The sequence below is a fragment of the Numenius arquata genome, chromosome 10, assembly GCF_964106895.1.
Source record: "Numenius arquata chromosome 10, bNumArq3.hap1.1, whole genome shotgun sequence".
Taxonomy (NCBI): domain Eukaryota; kingdom Metazoa; phylum Chordata; class Aves; order Charadriiformes; family Scolopacidae; genus Numenius; species Numenius arquata.
The window spans coordinates 14,885,547-14,905,337 of record NC_133585.1 but is presented as its reverse complement, the minus strand read 5'-3'; the positions used below and the strand labels follow the sequence as shown (position 1 = coordinate 14,905,337).

Below are 19,791 nucleotides of genomic sequence, written 5' to 3'. Positions count from 1 at the left end.
GTTGACTCTATTTCCTTTTTTCTTTTCTTCTTTTTTTTTAATTTTTTCCTTTTTATTTTTTCTTTTTTCTTCTTTTCTCTTTTTCTTCTTTTTTTTTTTCTTTTTTCTTTCCCCAGAGTTAATGGCACTTTCCCTGATTAAAGTACTTTAACACAGCTACAAGATAAGCTATATATTTCTGATAATTTTGTTTGCCTAGTCAGGCATTCCATACTCCATTTTGTCTCTGGGGTGCTCTTCTGGTTTGGGGGTTTTGTTTGTTGGGTTTTTTAAGGTATCGTGTGACTGTCAACATCTCTGATTAATCTTGAACTACTTCATTTTTTAATATTTTTTAGCAATTTTCATAAAACCAGTAATATAAAAGTGTTTATATAGTGGCCCCATCTTGAAGTATCAAATCACTTCTTATCGTCATTGGTGGATTTCTGAAACAGGCCATCCATGCTCATCATTTTGTTAGGTCATAACAAAAGACAATATTCCACTTAAGTTTTGTCTTCATCAGCTTCTTTAGGATCCAGCCTTGTCCCTTGCTCTTTTGTGTAAAGTCTGGCTAGTTGCTGCACTTTTCTCATCCAGGACAGATTTTTGTAGAGCATCTTGCTGATTTTCCCAAATTGATGTGTGGCTACTCTGCTTCTTCATTTCTTTTCCATCAATGGCAGCCTCTTTCATACAAGTCTCTCCTATAAGGGAGTCCTATGTCATTTTCTCAATTTCTTACTCTGTTAATCAGTGTCGTTTATCGTGTGTTACTGTGAAGGATGACACTTTTCACATGAAAGATCTTTCTTATAAAAGATGGAACAGAACAGTGTATAAAGTTTCATCATTTTTTTACTATCACCTAAAAAGCATCAGCAGTTATAAACTGTTATCAGGAAGGCTTGGTGGCTGGGAGAAGTTAATCTTTTTTTTTTATTATTATTCTACTGTTTAACTACACTAGAAGACAGTGAAAACATTTAAAATGCATTGCTAGTATCAAGCTTCCATGCAGATAATTGCTGTAGTAGCCTTTGGGGATGGGAGAGAGGCTTATCCGAAGCCAACAGAAATCACAGTTGAGATGCCCATGAGATAATCTTACTAGAAAGATATAACTGTGTCCAAGAATGTCTGCTTCTCAGCACTGAATGTAAATGGCTTTCAAATTCTGACAGTATTAGCCTGTTTACTTTCTCCATCCTTCTTCTGTGTCACTTTTTGAAATTATTTCACTGTGTATTTCCACCTTTACTTTGAGTGTTTGTCATTATGTTATGATATGGCCATGGGAAGGGAGAAGAAAGAAATCATCTTGTTTCAGAAAGCCTGAGATCTCCACTGGGTTTATGTTGCTACTTTGCCTTTGCTAACTGCGGTCACATGAGGGCACTACATCTGTGAGCAAGAGTTTCAGTTTCTTCATGATGGCAATACGTTGTGTACTGTCAGTCATTTATGGATTATATATTATTATGTGTTACGAGAATAGCTCCTGCACTTGAATCTAATTTTGCCATTAGAAGGACTAAGTGAAAAAAGCCCAAACAGAATACAAATAGAAGAAGGTATGTTGAGGTTTATCTCAGGAGCTCATGCACCTCTGCTAACAAGACTTCTTTCATTCTGTCCTATTTTTTAATCTTTTGTCATGAAACAGTGTCGGTCCTTTAAGGTCTTGAATGTTATTTTCCTTGTGGATTTACTCTGGAAATGTAATATACGTTGGCAACTTGTTGATGAACTATTGTAAGCAGTGCAAGAAACAATTCTTGATACAGTTTTTGTTCCTAAACATGAATCTCTCTCAGGTGTTTCCCTGATGAAACAGAGCTTTACCGCTGCTGCTGGTAGGTCACATCATGGTGGTCTTGTTCAGATATTTATATTTTTTAGCCTGGTTGCACTTGAAACTTTTGCTGTTGTGCCAATGTTGGCTGGGAAGAATGGTCTCCACAGGTGTGTAATGTGGTGTGAGGCGTGTGTACAACCCAAATTCAGGAAAACACTAGTGGAGGGATGAGGGAATGTTGCAGTGATGCTCTGACCTGCTCTCTCATGCCTGATACGTGCAGACTACATTAGAGTGGTGAATTTAATTCAGCTTTTAGAAACAGCAACTATTAGAAGTCACAAATTGCTGCTCTTTACATAACTCATTTAACTTGAGCAACTTATCTGAGCTATGTTGGCTGAAATAAGCCACCTTTAGAGTGTTGCTGGTATAGTATAAGTGTTTTTTTAAGGTAGAACTGCCTACAAACTCTAACGAAACAAGCTCCAAATTGTTTGGCTTTTACCAGAGTAAGAACTCACATTGTTACACTGAACATGTAAAGTTTAATTTGGCTTGGGCTTGTAAAAGTCATACAACAAATGCTCTAAGAACAATGTGGAGGAGTTGCATTGCTCTGAGCATCCTATAACCCATCAGTGTTGGGTCTTTTTGTTCACAGAATGGTTTGTCTCCATTGCACATGGCAACGCAAGGAGATCATCTAAACTGTGTTCAGCTTCTGATTCAGCACAACGTGCCTGTAGATGACGTCACTAATGACTATCTGACTGCACTGCATGTTGCCGCCCACTGTGGCCACTACAAAGTTGCCAAGGTTCTCTTGGACAAGAAAGCTAATCCTAATGCCAAAGCACTGGTGAGTACACAGTAGGTTACTCTTCACAGCTAAACATTCTTCCAGTGTTGCAGTGAGACTTATTTGAGAGTTATTTTCTGCCTGCTGATGATTGACAGTGAGGATATGTTGTATTGCTGCAGTCCAAGAGAGGATGCTTGAGGTTCAAAGTGTTAATAATGTATCATGCAATCAGAGTAGACCTTTGCTTACAGACGATCAACAGTGATTTATGAATTCCTAGTGTAACTAGAGCACTTTTGCCTTCTGGTAGCTTGTTATGATTCTGAATACATGAAGCAGCTGCAGACCTAACTGCTGTAGTTTTTGATATGGAGAGAATTTTTATTTTCTAAATGTTTGTAAAGAGAAAATAATCAGCAATGCTTAAAACTAAGAGAATCTTTATTAGCTCTCAAAGATGGGAAACAGTAAACAATAGGAATGAGTAACATAACAAATATTTGTGGTATTTTATAATTATTTCAATGGAGTCGTGCCTTTCTACTTTAAAACCAACTTCAGCAACAAAATCTGTTAATGTAATTAAACTGCATACAAACTGAATGCATTAATGCATTTTGATCAAAATTATACTTGCAATCTGTTCTTTTTATAGTGTCTTTTTGATTTGTTCTTCAATAACGGTTCCAAATAAGTTTACATTCTGACATTAATTGAGTTGACTGTTGGTTCACAGCCTGATGCTACTAACTCATTCAATTCCTGAAATATTATGTGAACTCCTGAAACCTTCATAAGCAAGGTGGGACTGACTCTCTTGAAAACAGCCGAGGCTCCGTAGATCTTTTTTCTCTCAGCCCCTCTGTTTTTTTTGTGTCAGATCAATCTTTTGTCAGGCGTCTTAGAGCAAGGTATTATGATATGTAGGGTTTGTTCGCTATAACCAGCAAGTGGGGAGGCTTGTTGGCCTGTAACGTTTATTTTTGCCTTCTGAAATAATCAAATCATCATCTGGTTTAGCTTGTCGGGGTTGCTGGCAGTGGCCCCTCATTGGTCTGGTAACCTGGCCACAAATTACCTTTTCCCCAAAACCTTTTTGTGTTTCCTTTTATTCTGTCCTGGTCTCCACTCAGGATGATTAAGTAGAAGGAGCCTGAGTGCAGTATCTGGAGCTTGAGCTCACTCTTCCTGAAACACATCTGAGCTTCCTCTGGACACTGTCCACTGCTTAGGAGGGAGTTGAGAGCTGCTCATGCTTAACTGGAACAGACAATTGCACTGATCTCACATTACAGAAACAGATGATATTTCTTACTATATGGCAGGTAAAAAAAGCTAATTTTTATCAGATCTGAGGGACCAGTTCTGTCAGCTGTTTTCAGAATTGTTCTGCAAAGGCTGTTTTGATGAATATACAGAGCGGCATCAGCATTCAGTGCACTAATGTTATTATACCAGTCATGGATGCTCTGGACAGCTTATTTTCCTAGTTTACTTGTTTTCTGTTGTATTATCTCTTGCCAAATAAGGTGGTAGCTTCAAATGTTCGCTCTGCTGCACATACAGGTATTTTTTTAACAGAGTGGGCAAAATAATTGTAATTACCATAAACTGGGAGATAATAAAATTTAAAACCCCCTCAAGGGTCCATGCTGGGACCGGTACTGTTTAACATTGGGATTGAGAGCACCATCAGCAAGTTTGCAGCTGACACCAAGCTGTGTGGTGTTGTCGATACACCAGAGGGACGGGATGTCATTCAGAGGGACCTGGACAGGCTGGAGAGGTAGGCCCAGATGAACCTCATGAGGTTTGTACCTGGGCCGAAACAATCCTCAGTATAAATACAGACTGGGGGATGAGGTATTAGAAAGCAGCCCTGAGGAAAGGGACTTGGGGGTGCTGGTGGACGAGAAGCTGGACATGAGCAGGCAGTGTGCATTTGCAGCCCAGAAGGCCAATCACATCCTGGGCTGCATCAAGAGCCCAAGAAGTGTTGCCAGCAGATCCAGAGAGGTGATTCTGCCACTTTGTTCTGCTCTGGTGAGGCCTCACCTGGAGTACTGTGTGCAGGTCTGGAGCCCTCAATATAGAAAGGACATGGACCTGATGGAGCAGGTCCAGAGGAGGGCCACTAAAATGCTCAGGGGGTTGGAGCACCTCTGCTCTAAGGACAGGCTGAGGGAGCTGGGGTTGTTCAGCCTGGAGAAGAGCAGGCTCCGGGGAGACCTAATAGCGGCCTTCCAGTACCTGAGGGGGCCTACAGGAAGGCTGGGGAGAGTCTGTTTACAAAGGCCTGCAGTGACAGGACGAGGGGCAATGGTTTTAAGTTGGAGAAGGGGAGATTTAGATTGGATATTAGGAAAAAGTTCTTTACTATGAGGGTGGTGGAACACTGGAACGTGTTGTCCAGGGAGGTGGTTGAGGCCCCTTCCCTTGAGATATTCAAGGTGAAGCTCGACAAGGCCCTGGGCAACCTCGTCTAGTTGGGGGTGTCCCTGCTGACTATGGGGAGGTCGGACTAGATGACCTTTGGAGGTCCCTTCCGGCCTGGACCAATCTATGAATCTATGAAAATAAATTTTAAAAAGTAGTAAAATTAATTTAGAAGAGGATCCAAATGCCAGAGCTTGTGAAGGTACAGTGCTTTTTTTATCAGCAGTTCTGAAAAGTCAAAAGAAAACTAAAGCAAAAAAACTCCAACCCCCCAAAAAACCTCCAACAACCCCCTGCAGTTAACAGTGAACATCCCTAAGCAAAAATGAAGCTTTTGATAGTTTTATGTGAACTAAGAATTTTAAAAAAAAATTTCTTTATTGGAGTGGGCAATACATTTCATAATTAAAACTGGCTATATGAAACGTCTTTTTAGAAGTTTTTTCTCTTTTATATGAACAATTTAGTGAAGCTAAAACAAATCTGGGAGGTGTTTTGTTAAAATAGAGGAGTGTTTTATGTGAATTCCATGCGTACTTCTACTTTTTAATGACATATGCAGTTTCAAAAAGTATATTCTTTCTCATTTACAGAATGGTTTCACACCTCTTCACATTGCCTGCAAGAAGAACAGAATAAAAGTAATGGAACTTCTTCTGAAACATGGTGCATCAATCCAAGCAGTGACTGAGGTAAAAAGTGGTCTTTTCACATTTGTCTTTGTTTTTCCTACAAAATTCATTACAATATATTGATTATTTTTTTTATATTTCTGAAAGAGCATGTACTACCATTCAAGTTAACAATTATTTTCATCTAGATATTACCAAATAATGAAAAATGAATAATAAAATCAGTTGCCCTAATGGATCACAACATCCAAACAATTGATATACTTAAGAGAATACAGCGGGGATAATGAGTGAAACAGAACAGACTTAAAAACATTTCTTCAAACAAATTTTTAAAAAAGATCTATAATTTCTGCCAATTTTTGCATATAATTTAATGCACAGAAGATGAAATTCTCCCTGTTAGGGAGATGAAGGTGAAGACTGTGCTCAAGTCCTATTTTGAAAGGCGGTTTAATTCACAGACCTCGTTCTGGCTTTCCACACAGAAATGATATTCATCCACCATCGCATGTCATCACAGATCAGTTAGACAGAAATCAATATGCTATTATTTCAATCAGCATGAGATGGTCTACACCCAGTTATCGGCACAAGTTAGAGATTAATTAAGTACCTATGGAAAATTTGGTTTGTGTGTGTATCTTCTGCTAAGTTAGGAGGAAAGGTCACATATTTGAATGTATGACCAGGTTAGAAAACAATAATTCCACTGATTAAACAAAAGATTCAACTGGGAGCAGTTCGTGTCTCCAAAACAGAGTTTCATTTGATGCATGGGGGTTTGTTCTAATTATTCACTAGTAAATAATACAGCTCCCTTCCTGCCTTTCAGCTGAGCCTGCCTTTGCTACAGTTCACATATCTCCAGACTAGTGTTTAAAAATCATAGGGCTTGTAGATGCAGCTTGCAGAGTCTAGTTTGAAGTCATGTTAGCAAATGGGAAATGCAAAGAGAGCCTTAACAGAAGAGGTGCCATGTCTGTCCTCCATATTAATCAGTCGCTGTGAAAGTAGAAAAACTATCTATTCAATTTTATCCCTTTGGAATACAAAGAATTAAAAGAATGAAAGCAACAGCAATATTTAACTACGCTATCTGATGTGAGTTAGCCATGTTAACAATCTGATCTGTCCTCTGAATTGCTTTTTCAGCAAAAACTTTCCAAAAGCAAGAGCTCTTCCTTTATTTCCTGTTGTTGCCTCACCATGATCTCACATAGTCTCAAACCAGATTTGACTGCGTTTATTGAGATTCATCATGGTATTTCACTGCAGGGCCCTACTTTCCTGCCTGTCTCTTTCACTGGATGTCTATACGGTAACAACCTTTCAAGGCAGAATTAGGAGCTGGTACTTAGCATCCATATGTAAACTACTATTTCTCCAGTAAGAAAGAAGGATGATACCTGGCCATCAAAACAAACTGGCCAGAAAGTTTCACAGTATTCCTCCCCAAAGAAATGTGTCAGCAAACAAGTGTTGGTTGTGAGATCTGAATAAGCAATGCAAATGCAACAAGAGGAATCAGTAGCAAATGTCACAGATAGTCGTCATTGCATATAAACTGTTTATTAAAGGTAATGCTTATTGTCTTTTCTGTGGTAAATTCTGCTTTCCACGTAGATTCCATACTTCCATTTGTAGATACTGCACTTTTTCAGCTGCCTGCCTTGAATCTCCGCCATATGAGTTAGTGTTTGTGGTCAAATATGACACACATACGTTTTATTTCCTGCAGTCTATTATTTTAAATTCATTTGCTAAATTATGTGGAACCGGGAAAAGAAATTGCATACTCAACCAGTTATTTTTCCTTCCTGCTCATGTTTGCACAAGAAAGGACCAAAAGTGTTTTTCATTACCTCCTGGGACTTACGTATATTATGGAGAAGCTGCTAAAATCAGGGGATTTCCAGAGATCCACTGAGGTTTCTTCTTCTCCTGGTAGTAAAACTCCTTCTGCAGCCTCTGGCTGACTGTTGCTACAGCTGTGCAGAAGCAGCTGTGAAGAGGCTTTAGGGTAGTGCTACTTGGAGAAATATTAACTATTGATTGGATTTCTAAAGTAGAATCTTTGAGGTCATGCCCTGCTAAATGACTGCTCCCTTTTTTCCCCTCCCCTTCTCCTTCTCTCTCTTTCTCTCCAGTTGGTCTTTTATATCTTGTATAAGAGCAGTGGTGCCGATTTCTGATGGTGGTGGTGCCACAAGGTCCCGAGGGAAGGGGGAATTCTCTTTAGCCCATGTCATCTGTGTCTGTGCCTCTGGCTGGATGCCACAGTTTTGAATTCCCTTTCTCCTGGAGAAACAGTGGGAATAGAGCTCACCACTGAGTTCAATAGGCCTTTTTGTTCACTCAAAAGCAACTGGATTTGGTAGGAACAATGGACACTGCATCTTTTTTGCATTAGCTATATGTTCCAGAAATTCTTACCTTTGTACCAGGAATACTTCTACCCATTTTAAATTTTTTTTCTGGTACAAAATGATATTTAGCAAAAGCTTAAGGAAGAAATCTAGCTTAGCTATGGTTGATCTTAGTTGATGAAAAATGACTGAATTCCTAGAATGTTTTTGTGTCTGCTCATGAATCATGCTCATAGGTGTTTCCAATTCTGTGTGTCCTTTAGTTAATGCATGCGTATATGTTTTTGAGAAGATAAGAGCCTTTCAGAAGAGCAAGTGCTTGGGTTTGCTTACTTTAGAATAACTTATTTTTTCCCTATGGCATTCTTGTAAAGGAGCGTGGAAGTAGGTGTTTAAGTTTGATTTTGATTTGATTTTCAGTCGGGCCTAACTCCAATCCATGTTGCTGCCTTCATGGGACATGTAAATATTGTATCGCAGCTAATGCATCATGGAGCATCACCCAACACGACCAATGTGGTGAGTAACCGGTTTCTTTTCAGCATGGCAGAACTATGAATGCATCATAATATCTGGGAAAAGCACTTGTGAAGTGCCTAACTCTAGTGTTCGCCATCCACCTCTGTAGCAGCGTGGCTCCTACTGGAGTCTTGGGAAAGTGCAACCTGCTGACTCCTACTCGGAGATGCTTGACAGGTTGAGGAAACCTCAAGAGAGGCTGACCTTAATTCAACTCTATTCTTTTTATTTTCTAAAGTAAAGAACGAGAAGATACTGTAGCTTCTCGTATGTGATTTTTGAGATGTATACTTGACTGTTGAGTGCTGTTTTCCCAGGACCCCGGGGGCCTACCATTTAAGGGAAGTTCTGCTGTTATCAACAGATTGCAGCAGATTGTCGGGACATATTGCCTGTGTCCATACAGCCATACAAGTGCGCTTTTCTACTGGATGTGCACTGTGTGCCCCAAGGCTCCCAGGGCATGTGTAAAAACCGGTCATTGTTAGATGGATATTTGAAAGTTGAAAAATGGGAGGAAAGTAGAAGCTTGTTGATTCTTTTTAACAGTTCAGCTTCAAAATCTCCCTTTCATCTTCCATACACAGAGGCGGTTAGAAGACAGTCTTTTATTAAAGTCTTCATTAGCTAATTTTATTAGGTTATGTAAAAATGCAACACCCTTTGTAAATTAGCAGGTGTTTGTACCTATTCACATCCAAAAATGTAGAAAGCGGTTTCCCTTCCTGAATTTATTCTGATTTCCTTGGATTTGTATTTCGTTAAGTCCATGAAGCCTTAGATTAATGTACTCAGTAATGTCTTTTTTTCTTCTTGTCCACTCATCTCAGTGCTTGTCAGATAACAAATGATAATGGGGGCATAGGGCATAGCGGGAGGAATGCCAAAAAAATGTGTATCTGAAAATAAAAAATTTGAAATAAATTTTTTGTTTGATTAAATTAGGCTGTATTTAAAAGGATGTAATTTTTACCACTGTTAGTAAAAGGCTAGTAAATAGAAAAATTGTGCTGTTTCAAGCAAAAGACAAGTGACAAAAGCACTATTGTGTTGGGAAACTGACCCTAAAGTAAATTGTTTTGTAGCATACAGCTAAGAGGTCAAATATTGACTTGATCTCCTATCTTGCTCACAGACAACTACTACAAAATATTCTAGTGGAGATTATTCTGAGCTGGGTCACCAGTATTTTTGTATTTATGAAATATATTGGAGTTCGTTTTTCCTGCAGTGTATTTTTAATGACATTTTGGTTTTGTTGCTCTATGCTAGAGAGGAGAAACTGCGCTGCACATGGCTGCCAGAGCTGGCCAAACAGAGGTTGTTCGATACCTGGTACAAAATGGAGCTCAGGTGGAGGCCAAAGCAAAGGTAAGGTGATGGTCCAAGTATGATAACCATAGATTATCTATATTTAACAAAGAAAATAATCACGTTCATTTCGCATGCTTCTTTCGAGAAGAGAAAGGGAGATGAAGCCAACGGCCTTGGCAAAATGACAACTGATATTTTGTTACGTACTCTCGTACTGTAATCATGAGTGATCTGTATGTGATAGAGAAGACAGGAGATGTCAAGTTGATACCATACCTGTTTTTTCATCAACTTTTAATATAAACTACTCTGTGTTTGAAGAGTTTTGCTTTAGAGTAGAAAGCAAGAAGGGGGAGGAATGCCTCAAATCTGCTTTTATTTCTGCAAAACTGTAAACCCTATGCTGCTGGTGTCTCCTGTCACGTCCCTAAAGCACCAGCCTGTATGTATTCAAAAATAGTTACACTTCTAAAGAACATCTCCTAAAGTAAGGAGACGTGGATGTAGTGTGGGGCTGGAAAGAAGTAACAGAACCTATAGAAACAACTGCAATTGAGGAAGTTAAGGAGGAAGGAAAAAGAAATGGTCAAGAGCCATTGAAGAAAGATATAAAATTATGGAAGTAAAAGAGTTCCAGGAAACAGATAGGGAAGGACATAAATGGGTGCAATAAACAGCAGTCTTAATAGGCAAAACCAGGAAATTTTTTTTTTTTTTTCAAATAATGGTTAAATTAATACAATTTTTAAAGAAATCTATTTTTCACTGTGAAATTATCATCTGTGAATTGGCTCACAAATAAAGGTACTAGTAAGAATACCTACTTATAATGAACTCTGCCTAAATATTTATAGCAGATACATTTCATCTGCAAGCAATCTGACAATAGAAGTGAATCATGTGGTCTGTAAATCTCCAAAGACAGCCTTGAAAGTGAACAATTCATGCTCAGAAGCACAGTCATGCAAATATTTTCTAAATAATTTCAGACAATGAATTAATTTGTGCAAACTCCCATTGCCTGTGATCAATTTGTTATCACAAATAACAACTAAATACAAGTACTAGATTATACACCAGTGCCAACATCAGCTGTGAGAAATTTGTGGGAAACAGGCATAAACTGGAAAGGTTTAAGAATCATAAAGAGTCTCCACCAGTCAGAATTGTCCTGTAGAGAAGCAACATTCGCATCCTGACACTCTCATCCTAAGACCCAAAGGTGTAAAATCAGTGTTGTAGGTTGGGCACGGGCAGAAGTCTCCCTAGCAGAGAACACCCCAGAACTCTTCTGCTGCAGGACGTGGGGTAGCCGTGCTCAAAAAGTAGGAAATTCAGCAGGGAAAAATGGGAAGAGAAAGATGTTTGAATAGGTTTATGAGGAACAGGAAAAAATAAGTTCGTGAGCTTTGGCCATACTGTTGCGATAGTGTGCTTAATACAAAGACTGTACAACTGAGAATAGGCAGGATAAAAATACAAACCCAAATAATGAATAAGAAATTATCTGCTAGACACTCAGAACGAGTTCACAAACAACCACAGGATTTTCATTGAAGGAAAATAAATAACGAGACTCATGACAGAGGAACCTCTATACTTAGAACTACTCAGATTATTGTGTTTGGAATGAGCAGTGAGAAAATGACAGTGAATTCCAGCACCATGCTTTATCTTCAGTTACATCCACTGTAAAGTTATCTGCAAAACACCAAACAAATTGTTCACCAGTAAAAAAGCACAAAATATGATACTTAATGCAAGGCAATAATACGCAGAGCACCTCAGGTTGCTGATTAAGTTGTTAAATGTTGCTGGAAATCATAAACGAGATCAAGATGTGAGGACTAGAGCTATGCATTTGCTGTGTTTTAAGAAAGGTCTCAAATTCAAGAGGAAGCTCAATGCACTTTAGTGGCAAAGTGAGGCAAATCCAGAATAAGAAAACTGATCAATTTATTTACTGTTATGGATTATGTACCTGTCTGGAATATTTTGTGCTGCATCAGCGAAGCACAATATATCTTTATTATGTGATAAAGAGAAAACCAGCACACAATATTCACTAGGTAAGACCTCAGTAGAATTAATGCTCGTCTGCAATTTTGAAAAGTGATAGGATCTGAGCAAATATTTTTTGTCAAAATATGAGCTGTAGTTTTCTTATGTAGGACTGTGTTGTTCCTTTTTTAGGATGACCAAACGCCACTGCACATTTCTGCTCGACTGGGAAAAGCAGATATAGTACAGCAGCTGCTACAGCAAGGAGCATCTCCAAATGCAGCTACGACGTCTGGCTATACGCCCCTGCATCTTTCTGCTCGAGAAGGACATGAAGATGTAGCTTCTGTTCTTTTGGATCATGGCGCATCTTTATCTATCATTACCAAGGTAGGGCAGCAGCAAAAGTGATAGCTTCAATAGTTTAATATACCTGTAGCAAGCGCTACTTGTGAATTAAATGCTGCAAGAGTCATATATACATACAAATAATGAAAGAATGATCTTCATTTTGTTAAAAGGGTATGAAGCTTCATGCATTTACCTCAGAGCCTGACATATAACATATCCCAGTGATCAGATATGCATTTTCCTGGAATGAAAGGAGTGCAGGGCAGAAATTCCTGATGGAAGTTGATAAGCTGTTACCCAGCCTTATCCTTGGGCCTTTGGTGGTGTGAAGAAAGGAACTGACTTTTCCCTTTTTACAGTTGTTTTAATGTAGATAGGTCTTTGCCTTGCCAGGGAAAGCCTCCAGACATGCCAGGGCAGTAGAAGCTGCAGACTTGCTGCCTGTACTCAGGACTATGTAAGGGGATGGATGGAAACAGCAGTATCCTTGTCAATCAGAGACAAACCTTGCCCTGAAAAAGAGTGCACAACGCTGCTATCTAACTGCTTTCTCTTACAGAAAGGATTTACTCCTCTACATGTGGCTGCAAAATATGGGAAAATTGAGGTAGCCAACCTCCTGCTTCAGAAGAATGCATCTCCTGATGCTTCTGGAAAGGTAGGACAGAAGCCACCGCTTCCAATTGCACAGGAAATATCTAAATGCACATAATATTCTAATAATATCCTTCTACCTACTTACCATCACACTCGTATCCACAGCCTGGATTTAACTGGAATGGGTTTCATGTAATATTCCAGTCCTTACTGGGGCTGCCAAGAGTCAGCACACTCGGCAAAAGTGACTTTTATTGTCATTAATTGACAACAAAATTGTGTCCTCTCTGTACCCATCCAGGGGAATGGAGATAAACCATTCCCCTACCTTCCTGCTCAGATTGTTTACAGTCCTTATCAGAGTATTCAGGCAGCTGGCTCTGCTCCTCCAGATCTCATGATAGGGGGCAAAGCCCAGTAGGACCTCAAGCTTTTTAAAGTAGCCAGCTTGGATTTTTACAAATCCAAGGGACAGTTTACTTATCCACTGCAGTAAAAGAAAAACATCGCCGAGGGTGTGACCTCAGGGTCAAAATTCCTTACCTGCTCTGTCCTGGGGTTAGCACAGATATATGCTTCTCTGTTCATCTTCCCCAGGAGAAGTGAAAAGGGCTTTCACAGATCAGTAAGGATTTTCAAATATGTTTTGTTTTTTGATTCTGAAGTTATCAAAGACTCTGGATACATGAATGAGTAACAAACGTGTTTTTTCACCTTATCAACTCCAATTTTCCAAAGTCTTAAGTTTTCCCTGGAGAGAGTCTGTAACAGCACTTGTTTGTTCTGCATGTGTTTTTAGAGCGGTTTAACACCACTGCATGTAGCTGCACACTACGATAATCAAAAAGTGGCACTCCTACTGTTGGACCAGGGAGCTTCACCTCACGCATCTGCCAAGGTACAAGTACTGGTCACTCTAGGGGAACAATACCTGGGTTTTTTGTGTCACTTTATTCCCTGTCTACCTCTGTTCTTTCTGGATTGTATATGCTTGTAATTTCAGGAGGCTCAGTGACCTTGTTTATTAAAGTCTCACAACCACATAAAGCTGTTAGAATAATTCTACAGGTGAATAAAATAGCAGTAAAAAATCAAATTTAGGTGTAGAAACATTTAAAATCTCAAGTTTCAATAAAGGTCAGTCTCGGCAAATACTGAGCCTTGCTTTCACTTGTTTGGTCCCCTCAATACCTTCTCTAGCTAACAGCTGTGCAGGGCAAGCTTGGAGTTAATGCCTTGCTAAACAGGGGTAGTTCTCCTGTGTTGTGCCACAGGATGACTTCTGAGGGGTAATATGTTTCTCAGTATAATGTACATAACAATTAATGCGTTTCACAATACTTCTACCCCAGTGTAAATGGACTGGTGAGAAAATAAAACAACTAGTCACAGTCCTGCTTTGATTGCAATTTACAGTAGGCAAGACAACACATAGTGTAAGATTTCAGGGAATATGAAAGAATAAATATTTAAATGCATTCTAGTTCTGAGTAGAAGAAAGATCTTTATCTTTTGTGGATCCCGGTTTTATGTATGGATCAATAATCGATAGCTGGACAGCAACAATAAGTAAAACAGGGTGGAAGCCTATGTAGGTTCAAGTGGGGTAAGTGTAGTTTAAATGCCCCATCTGAAACAACCCAAATACATTCCTAAAAATGCTGCAAAAAAAACCCACTGTGGAAAAGGGAGAGCTAGTGGAAAAGCCAGTATTGCAAATAGACAGACAGCTCTTCTTGATTGCCTTCCTCTCACACATGGCTGAATACAGCCATAACACTAGAGGCCTTCTGCATGGCTAAAGAAGAGGATGGAGCCTGTCATACATGGTAGATCCCAGAGCTTATAGTGCAAAAGAGAGGAAAGTTAAATAAACATGGATAGCCAGCAGCAACAGCACAGTCTAAAATCAATAGTGTCGATAGTGGCAATCTGCCAGAGCAGTGCCCCAGGAGGTGAACTGGAGTGATCTCTGATCTTTTACTGCTGCAACACAGCACTCTTAAATGCCACTGTCGGGAAGAAAGGGCCTTCTGAAGGGCATGAGAAGACACTGACCCAGTTTTCACTGAAGGAAACTGCCAGTGGAAGTTGTGCATCCTGTAGAGGCAGGGATTGCAGCAGCCACTGCCAAGGGCTTGGGAAGTCCAAACCAAGGTGGAAGCACTATAGACTATGGTATGATATTACCCAAACTCCTGTGTCAGGTCACCTGAGCTTCCCATCTGTAACAGAACAGTTTTGCAGCTGCCACTTCTCAGGCCTTCCCAGTGTCAGCTAAAAGTCTTCCTAAAAGAAAGCATTTATTAGTATTCTGCAGCAAGTGAGGCACAGCAACACTGAGTAGAGCATCAATACTAAATAAAATTAATTGTAGCATGTTTGTTGCTTTAGGCACCCACTGTGCAGTCATCTGAAAGATGATGTTGGTAACAGGAGATGATTTCCCATTTCTTTTGTAAATGTGGTCTAATAAGTAAGTGTGTTATGTCTTATCTCATCGCTGGCTCCACAGTCAGTTTCATCAGCAGTTGCTTTTTGTGTGACATTCCTGTTTTAAACAGTGATCTTAGGATTGGTTCATTAGCCTGGCCCGGCAGCATTTGCCTTGAAGAGTGATCAGTGAAAGAGTATGAGAAGTGGCCATGTCAGAGTACAGTGCTGTGATACAGTTATTGTGATGAACCATTCTTCTTTTTCATTGGCCAACATCAGGCTTGTACCTAATTTTAATTTGGCATCCACCTTACAATGCTTCTCTTCCCCTGCCCTCAAAGCCTCATTTTTTCTCTGTCCCTTCGTCTCTAACCTTTTTCCCTTTTTACCTCTTTTCCCTGGCAGACAATAACCCAATCTCCTTCTTTCCAAACCTCTCTGTTCCCTTCTGCCTCTATGCACAGTGACAGAGCACAGCCCTTATCATGAGGAGAAGATGCAGACTTGAGATTGAGCTGAATTTCAGCTTTTATTTTTCAGTTCTCTTTCTGTCTTCTGTTGGCAACCTGCTGCTTTCCATTTCACTGAAAGCAATGTGTGGCCATTCCTGAAGAACAGGCTTGAAAACTGCATTTGTTATTTTACAAAATATACGTGAGCTCCATTTAAAATACACAGAGTTTAGCATATACGCAGGATTTACACATAGTATTTAGGATTTAGTAGGTGCTTATGTGGTGATGGCTGTTTTACGTGTCAGTCTTGTGCAGGAAGTCTAAGGGAGAGCATTCTGTTTGTTTTTCCTGAAGCATTTTATCTTCAGAGTGAAAATTCACTGGCCGTAAACTTCCATTATTAATTGTGGCTCTGTGTTTCCCAGGTGTCATTTCGAAATACATTAGTGTCTAAGGTCTGAACTGAATCTGAATTGAATTTTGAAGGTTACAGAACCTTTTCCACATGGAGTTAGTGCTGTCTCTCTAGCTTCCAGAATACCATTAAAACAAGCTCTCTTGTAATAATTTCTGTGTTCCTGTGTATTTCTTCTTTGCTCCTACCTGCATGACCCTGCATTTGTTGTGACCTGCCTTCCCGTATCGTCCAGCCCTGCTGCCCCACAGGGAGCAGGGAGCAGCGAAGCCACATGAATCCTTTGTGCCTTTAGATAGATTTTATTGGGCTGTGTAATCTGAGATGCACATGGTACTGATGATACCGTACGAAACAGTTTATGCAGCTGGGGTTTCACCCCTCCAACCTTCTACCTTAGACACGTGCATATGTCTGTGCATTTGCTTTAGAATGAGGGCTAATACATTTCTGAAAGACGAAGTTCTTGATTAAACAGGCGTCAAATTGCAACCTGTACCAAAAGCTGGTCATACCTTAGTCAGTGTTTTGGTATTTGCACGCCAATCAGTTATTCTTTATATCTATTTATCTATTTTCTGCCAAATCTGTTCTTTTTGCAATTATAAAATTTTATCATGCAGTAGATACTGCATTTTTAATTTTAGTAGTGGGCTTACTGGATACACATATTGGAAGGAAAATAAGGATGCAAGACTCTGAAGTTATGCTTTAATTTTCCCTTGATTTGAACAGAAACACCCTGTCAGTAAGTTTAGGGTAAATGCTGCAAGAAAGGCCATATTTCATGTACATAATGCTTTCATTCACACTGCCAAATGGAGAAAAAAGCGAACAATAACAGCTGTTCTGAGTTATGAATACACATCCTGCTCTTCTGTTTGTTAAAAGATTTTATGTACATTTAAGGAAAAGTAGCAAACATCTGTGAAATGAAACTCAAATTCCTATTGCTATAGGTTGTGCTCTTCTGAACAGTTTGGGTTTTTTTCCCAAATTTGAAAGTTTCTTTCAGAATCCTCCTATTTTTAGCAGTGCTTCCAAAACCAGATTGCTTAAAGCTCTGATACAATCATTTGTACAACTTGTTAATATTGTATTTGACTATGTTTGACAGAATTTTTAGGACTAATGACTTACTTTCATAGAGCCAGACAGGTATAGGAAAGTGATTTATCACATTGTTTAGTGAGTAGCTTGCAATGAAGTGCTTTCTGTTGACAGAACGGCTATACGCCGCTGCACATAGCTGCCAAGAAAAACCAGATGGACATAGCGACCACACTGCTGGAATACGGTGCTGATGCCAATGCTGTAACCAGACAGGGTATTGCCCCTGTACATCTTGCCTCTCAGGACGGCCACGTGGACATGGTGTCGTTGCTTCTTACTAGAAATGCTAATGTAAACCTCAGCAACAAGGTGAGCGTTCTCCCTGCTTGGTGCTAAGGCAATAAACAAACGTGGTGATAAGAAGGATAGGGGCCTGCATTAAATTTTGTCCACTGTGTGATTCTGTATGTTCTGAAAAACCTCTGCAGGTATTTGAATATGCATCATTTCTTCCAGCAAAGAGAGCAGCATGCTGTGTCACACTGAATGAACTGTATTTCATAGTACCCGAGTTCTGATGATAGCACATACTGCAGAAGAACTCATTATTCCATCTCCCTCCCTTCCACGTTTTGCTAGTCTGCCAAAACATTCCCAGAGAGAAAATGTCTTCCTCCCCTCAGCAGTTTTTGGGGTTGGCGCCTGTCATTTATGAGCCTCTAGATGTACGCCTGCCCATTAAGCAATGGTAGCAACTAACTTGTTAAGGGAAGATGATTTTTTTTATGGGATAATAACAGCAAAGTTGTCTGAGATTTTGTTCATTAATAAAAGTGATTCTTCCTTCCCAGTGGGTGTTTCTTAAAACACTGTGACTTTTGGTGTAATTTCTTCTGGGAGAAGGAAAGGGAAGTAGGTAGACTTTTAGTTTCTACACATATGAATTTCTACGCCATTACATCTGCTCTGTAGTAATGTTTCTAGCAAATGTGCAGCCCTAATTCTTTAAATGCCCCACTAGACATCAGAGAGGTTGTAATGTGCAGTTTCAGTATGGATTTATGTGGCTGAAGTAGAAAGGCAAGAGACAAATTTTTCATGGAAAATATTTCTTATTCTCAGCAGGTAGAAAGACTTGATGTCCTCTGAGGCTGTGGGTGATGCTGCACAGGGCTGCTATGTTTTCCTGTTTCTAACTTTACAGTTTGGTTATTTTTGGGCCCTCCTTCAGGAAGCTTCTCTTGCAGATGTTGATTTCCCCCCCCCCATCTCAAGTGTGTGGGCTTATGCAGCGCAGGATGTACTTTGTATCCCCACAGGGCAATTTGCCATGTACATGCATCATGGCTATCATGGTTTTGCTGCTGAGGCTAATACAGAGAGCATGACTGCAGCTGCTTGGCATTTTGATTCAGTCCCACCAGAGGTTAATTACCTGCAACATCCTTCAATCTGTTAGTGTTTGGTTGTAGTCTAGTTTCTCATTATACTGATAAAACCACCTTTTGAAAATAGTTCCCCTGTTCTCACTTAGGGATGCACGCTTCCTCTGAGCTCAGCACCTACATTTGAAGCCAGATATTTAAAGCACACTAACTTTTGAGTTTTGCAAGGGAAATAAAAAGAGCATTTTGTTTTCCATAGAATGATTGGGAATTGAATACTCTGACCCCCAGTGTGGGCACTGAGCACTTATTAAATCTTTTTAGAAGGTTTGGCCCATAATATCCAGGCTCCATTAGGTAATTTACAGTTGGTTACTGTTATATATTTGTGTAATGTGACCCACTGAAGCTGCACTGTCATCAGGCTTGCATGTTCGAGTACAATACAGTGGAACGCTCTCAGAGTAACTGCCTTTGGTAGCAAGTGCACGGTGGATGTGGGTTTGGGTTCAAGGGTAGGAAACTTAGCGAGTGTTTCTGCCTGATGTGCCAACTGCTGCCACCTGCTCTTCTGTCACTGGTGCTAAAGACAGTAGGAACAGGAGGAAAGAAAAAGAGCAGTGATTTGCAAGTAAAGGATATTCTTTCCCATTCCTAATGACATCCCATCAGCAGACTGTCTCTTCTACCTCTTCTACCTGAGAATTTGCATGTGACACAAAGTTGCATAGCTTTTGGAGTCTTTAAGGATTTTAGATCTCAAGTTCCAGATAAGGAAAATAATGAGCTTTCCAAAAAGTAAGTGTGTCAGTACATGTCATCCAGCAAGTCTCTGTGTTCCCTGAGTGGAGAGAAATGGACCTGGTCTCAGAGAAATGTAGTTTAATCTTTTCTGTTTGTGTTTTAAAATTATCAAGTAGAGAAGTAAAAGGTAAGGATAAATCTGAGTTATGTTACTTCAGGAAAATTTGTAGAAGTGTAAACAATAATTCAATGTTTCTTTTAAAATCTGCTCATTCTAAGGAAGTGAATTAGGAGGTAAAAAAGTACTTTGCAGTTTTTTCTTAAAATGCTCTAATTTGCTATCCTACATTAAGCCCTGCATGAAGAAATGTTCCTTGTGTAGAAGAAACATTATCTTTCTGGCTTTCAAATTGTACTTTCTTGCAAATCAACGAATGTGATTAGGAAGCATGTTACACAGTGAAAGTGGAATTTATAATTCCTTTAAATTCCATAGGCT

General features: G+C 39.6%; 1 protein-coding gene across 1 annotated transcript in view; it reads left to right on the top strand.

Annotated features, from left to right (window-relative positions):
- The window catches only part of ANK3 (ankyrin 3), a 215,328-nt gene that overhangs the window by 97,600 nt on the left and 97,937 nt on the right, over positions 1–19,791 (top strand). The window contains exons 10-17 of the mRNA XM_074155343.1: positions 2,445–2,642; positions 5,615–5,713; positions 8,443–8,541; positions 9,814–9,912; positions 12,049–12,246; positions 12,767–12,865; positions 13,604–13,702; positions 17,335–17,532. Coding sequence (XP_074011444.1) covers positions 2,445–2,642; positions 5,615–5,713; positions 8,443–8,541; positions 9,814–9,912; positions 12,049–12,246; positions 12,767–12,865; positions 13,604–13,702; positions 17,335–17,532 — 1,089 coding nt within the window. The remainder of the gene's footprint in view (positions 1–2,444; positions 2,643–5,614; positions 5,714–8,442; positions 8,542–9,813; positions 9,913–12,048; positions 12,247–12,766; positions 12,866–13,603; positions 13,703–17,334; positions 17,533–19,791) is intronic.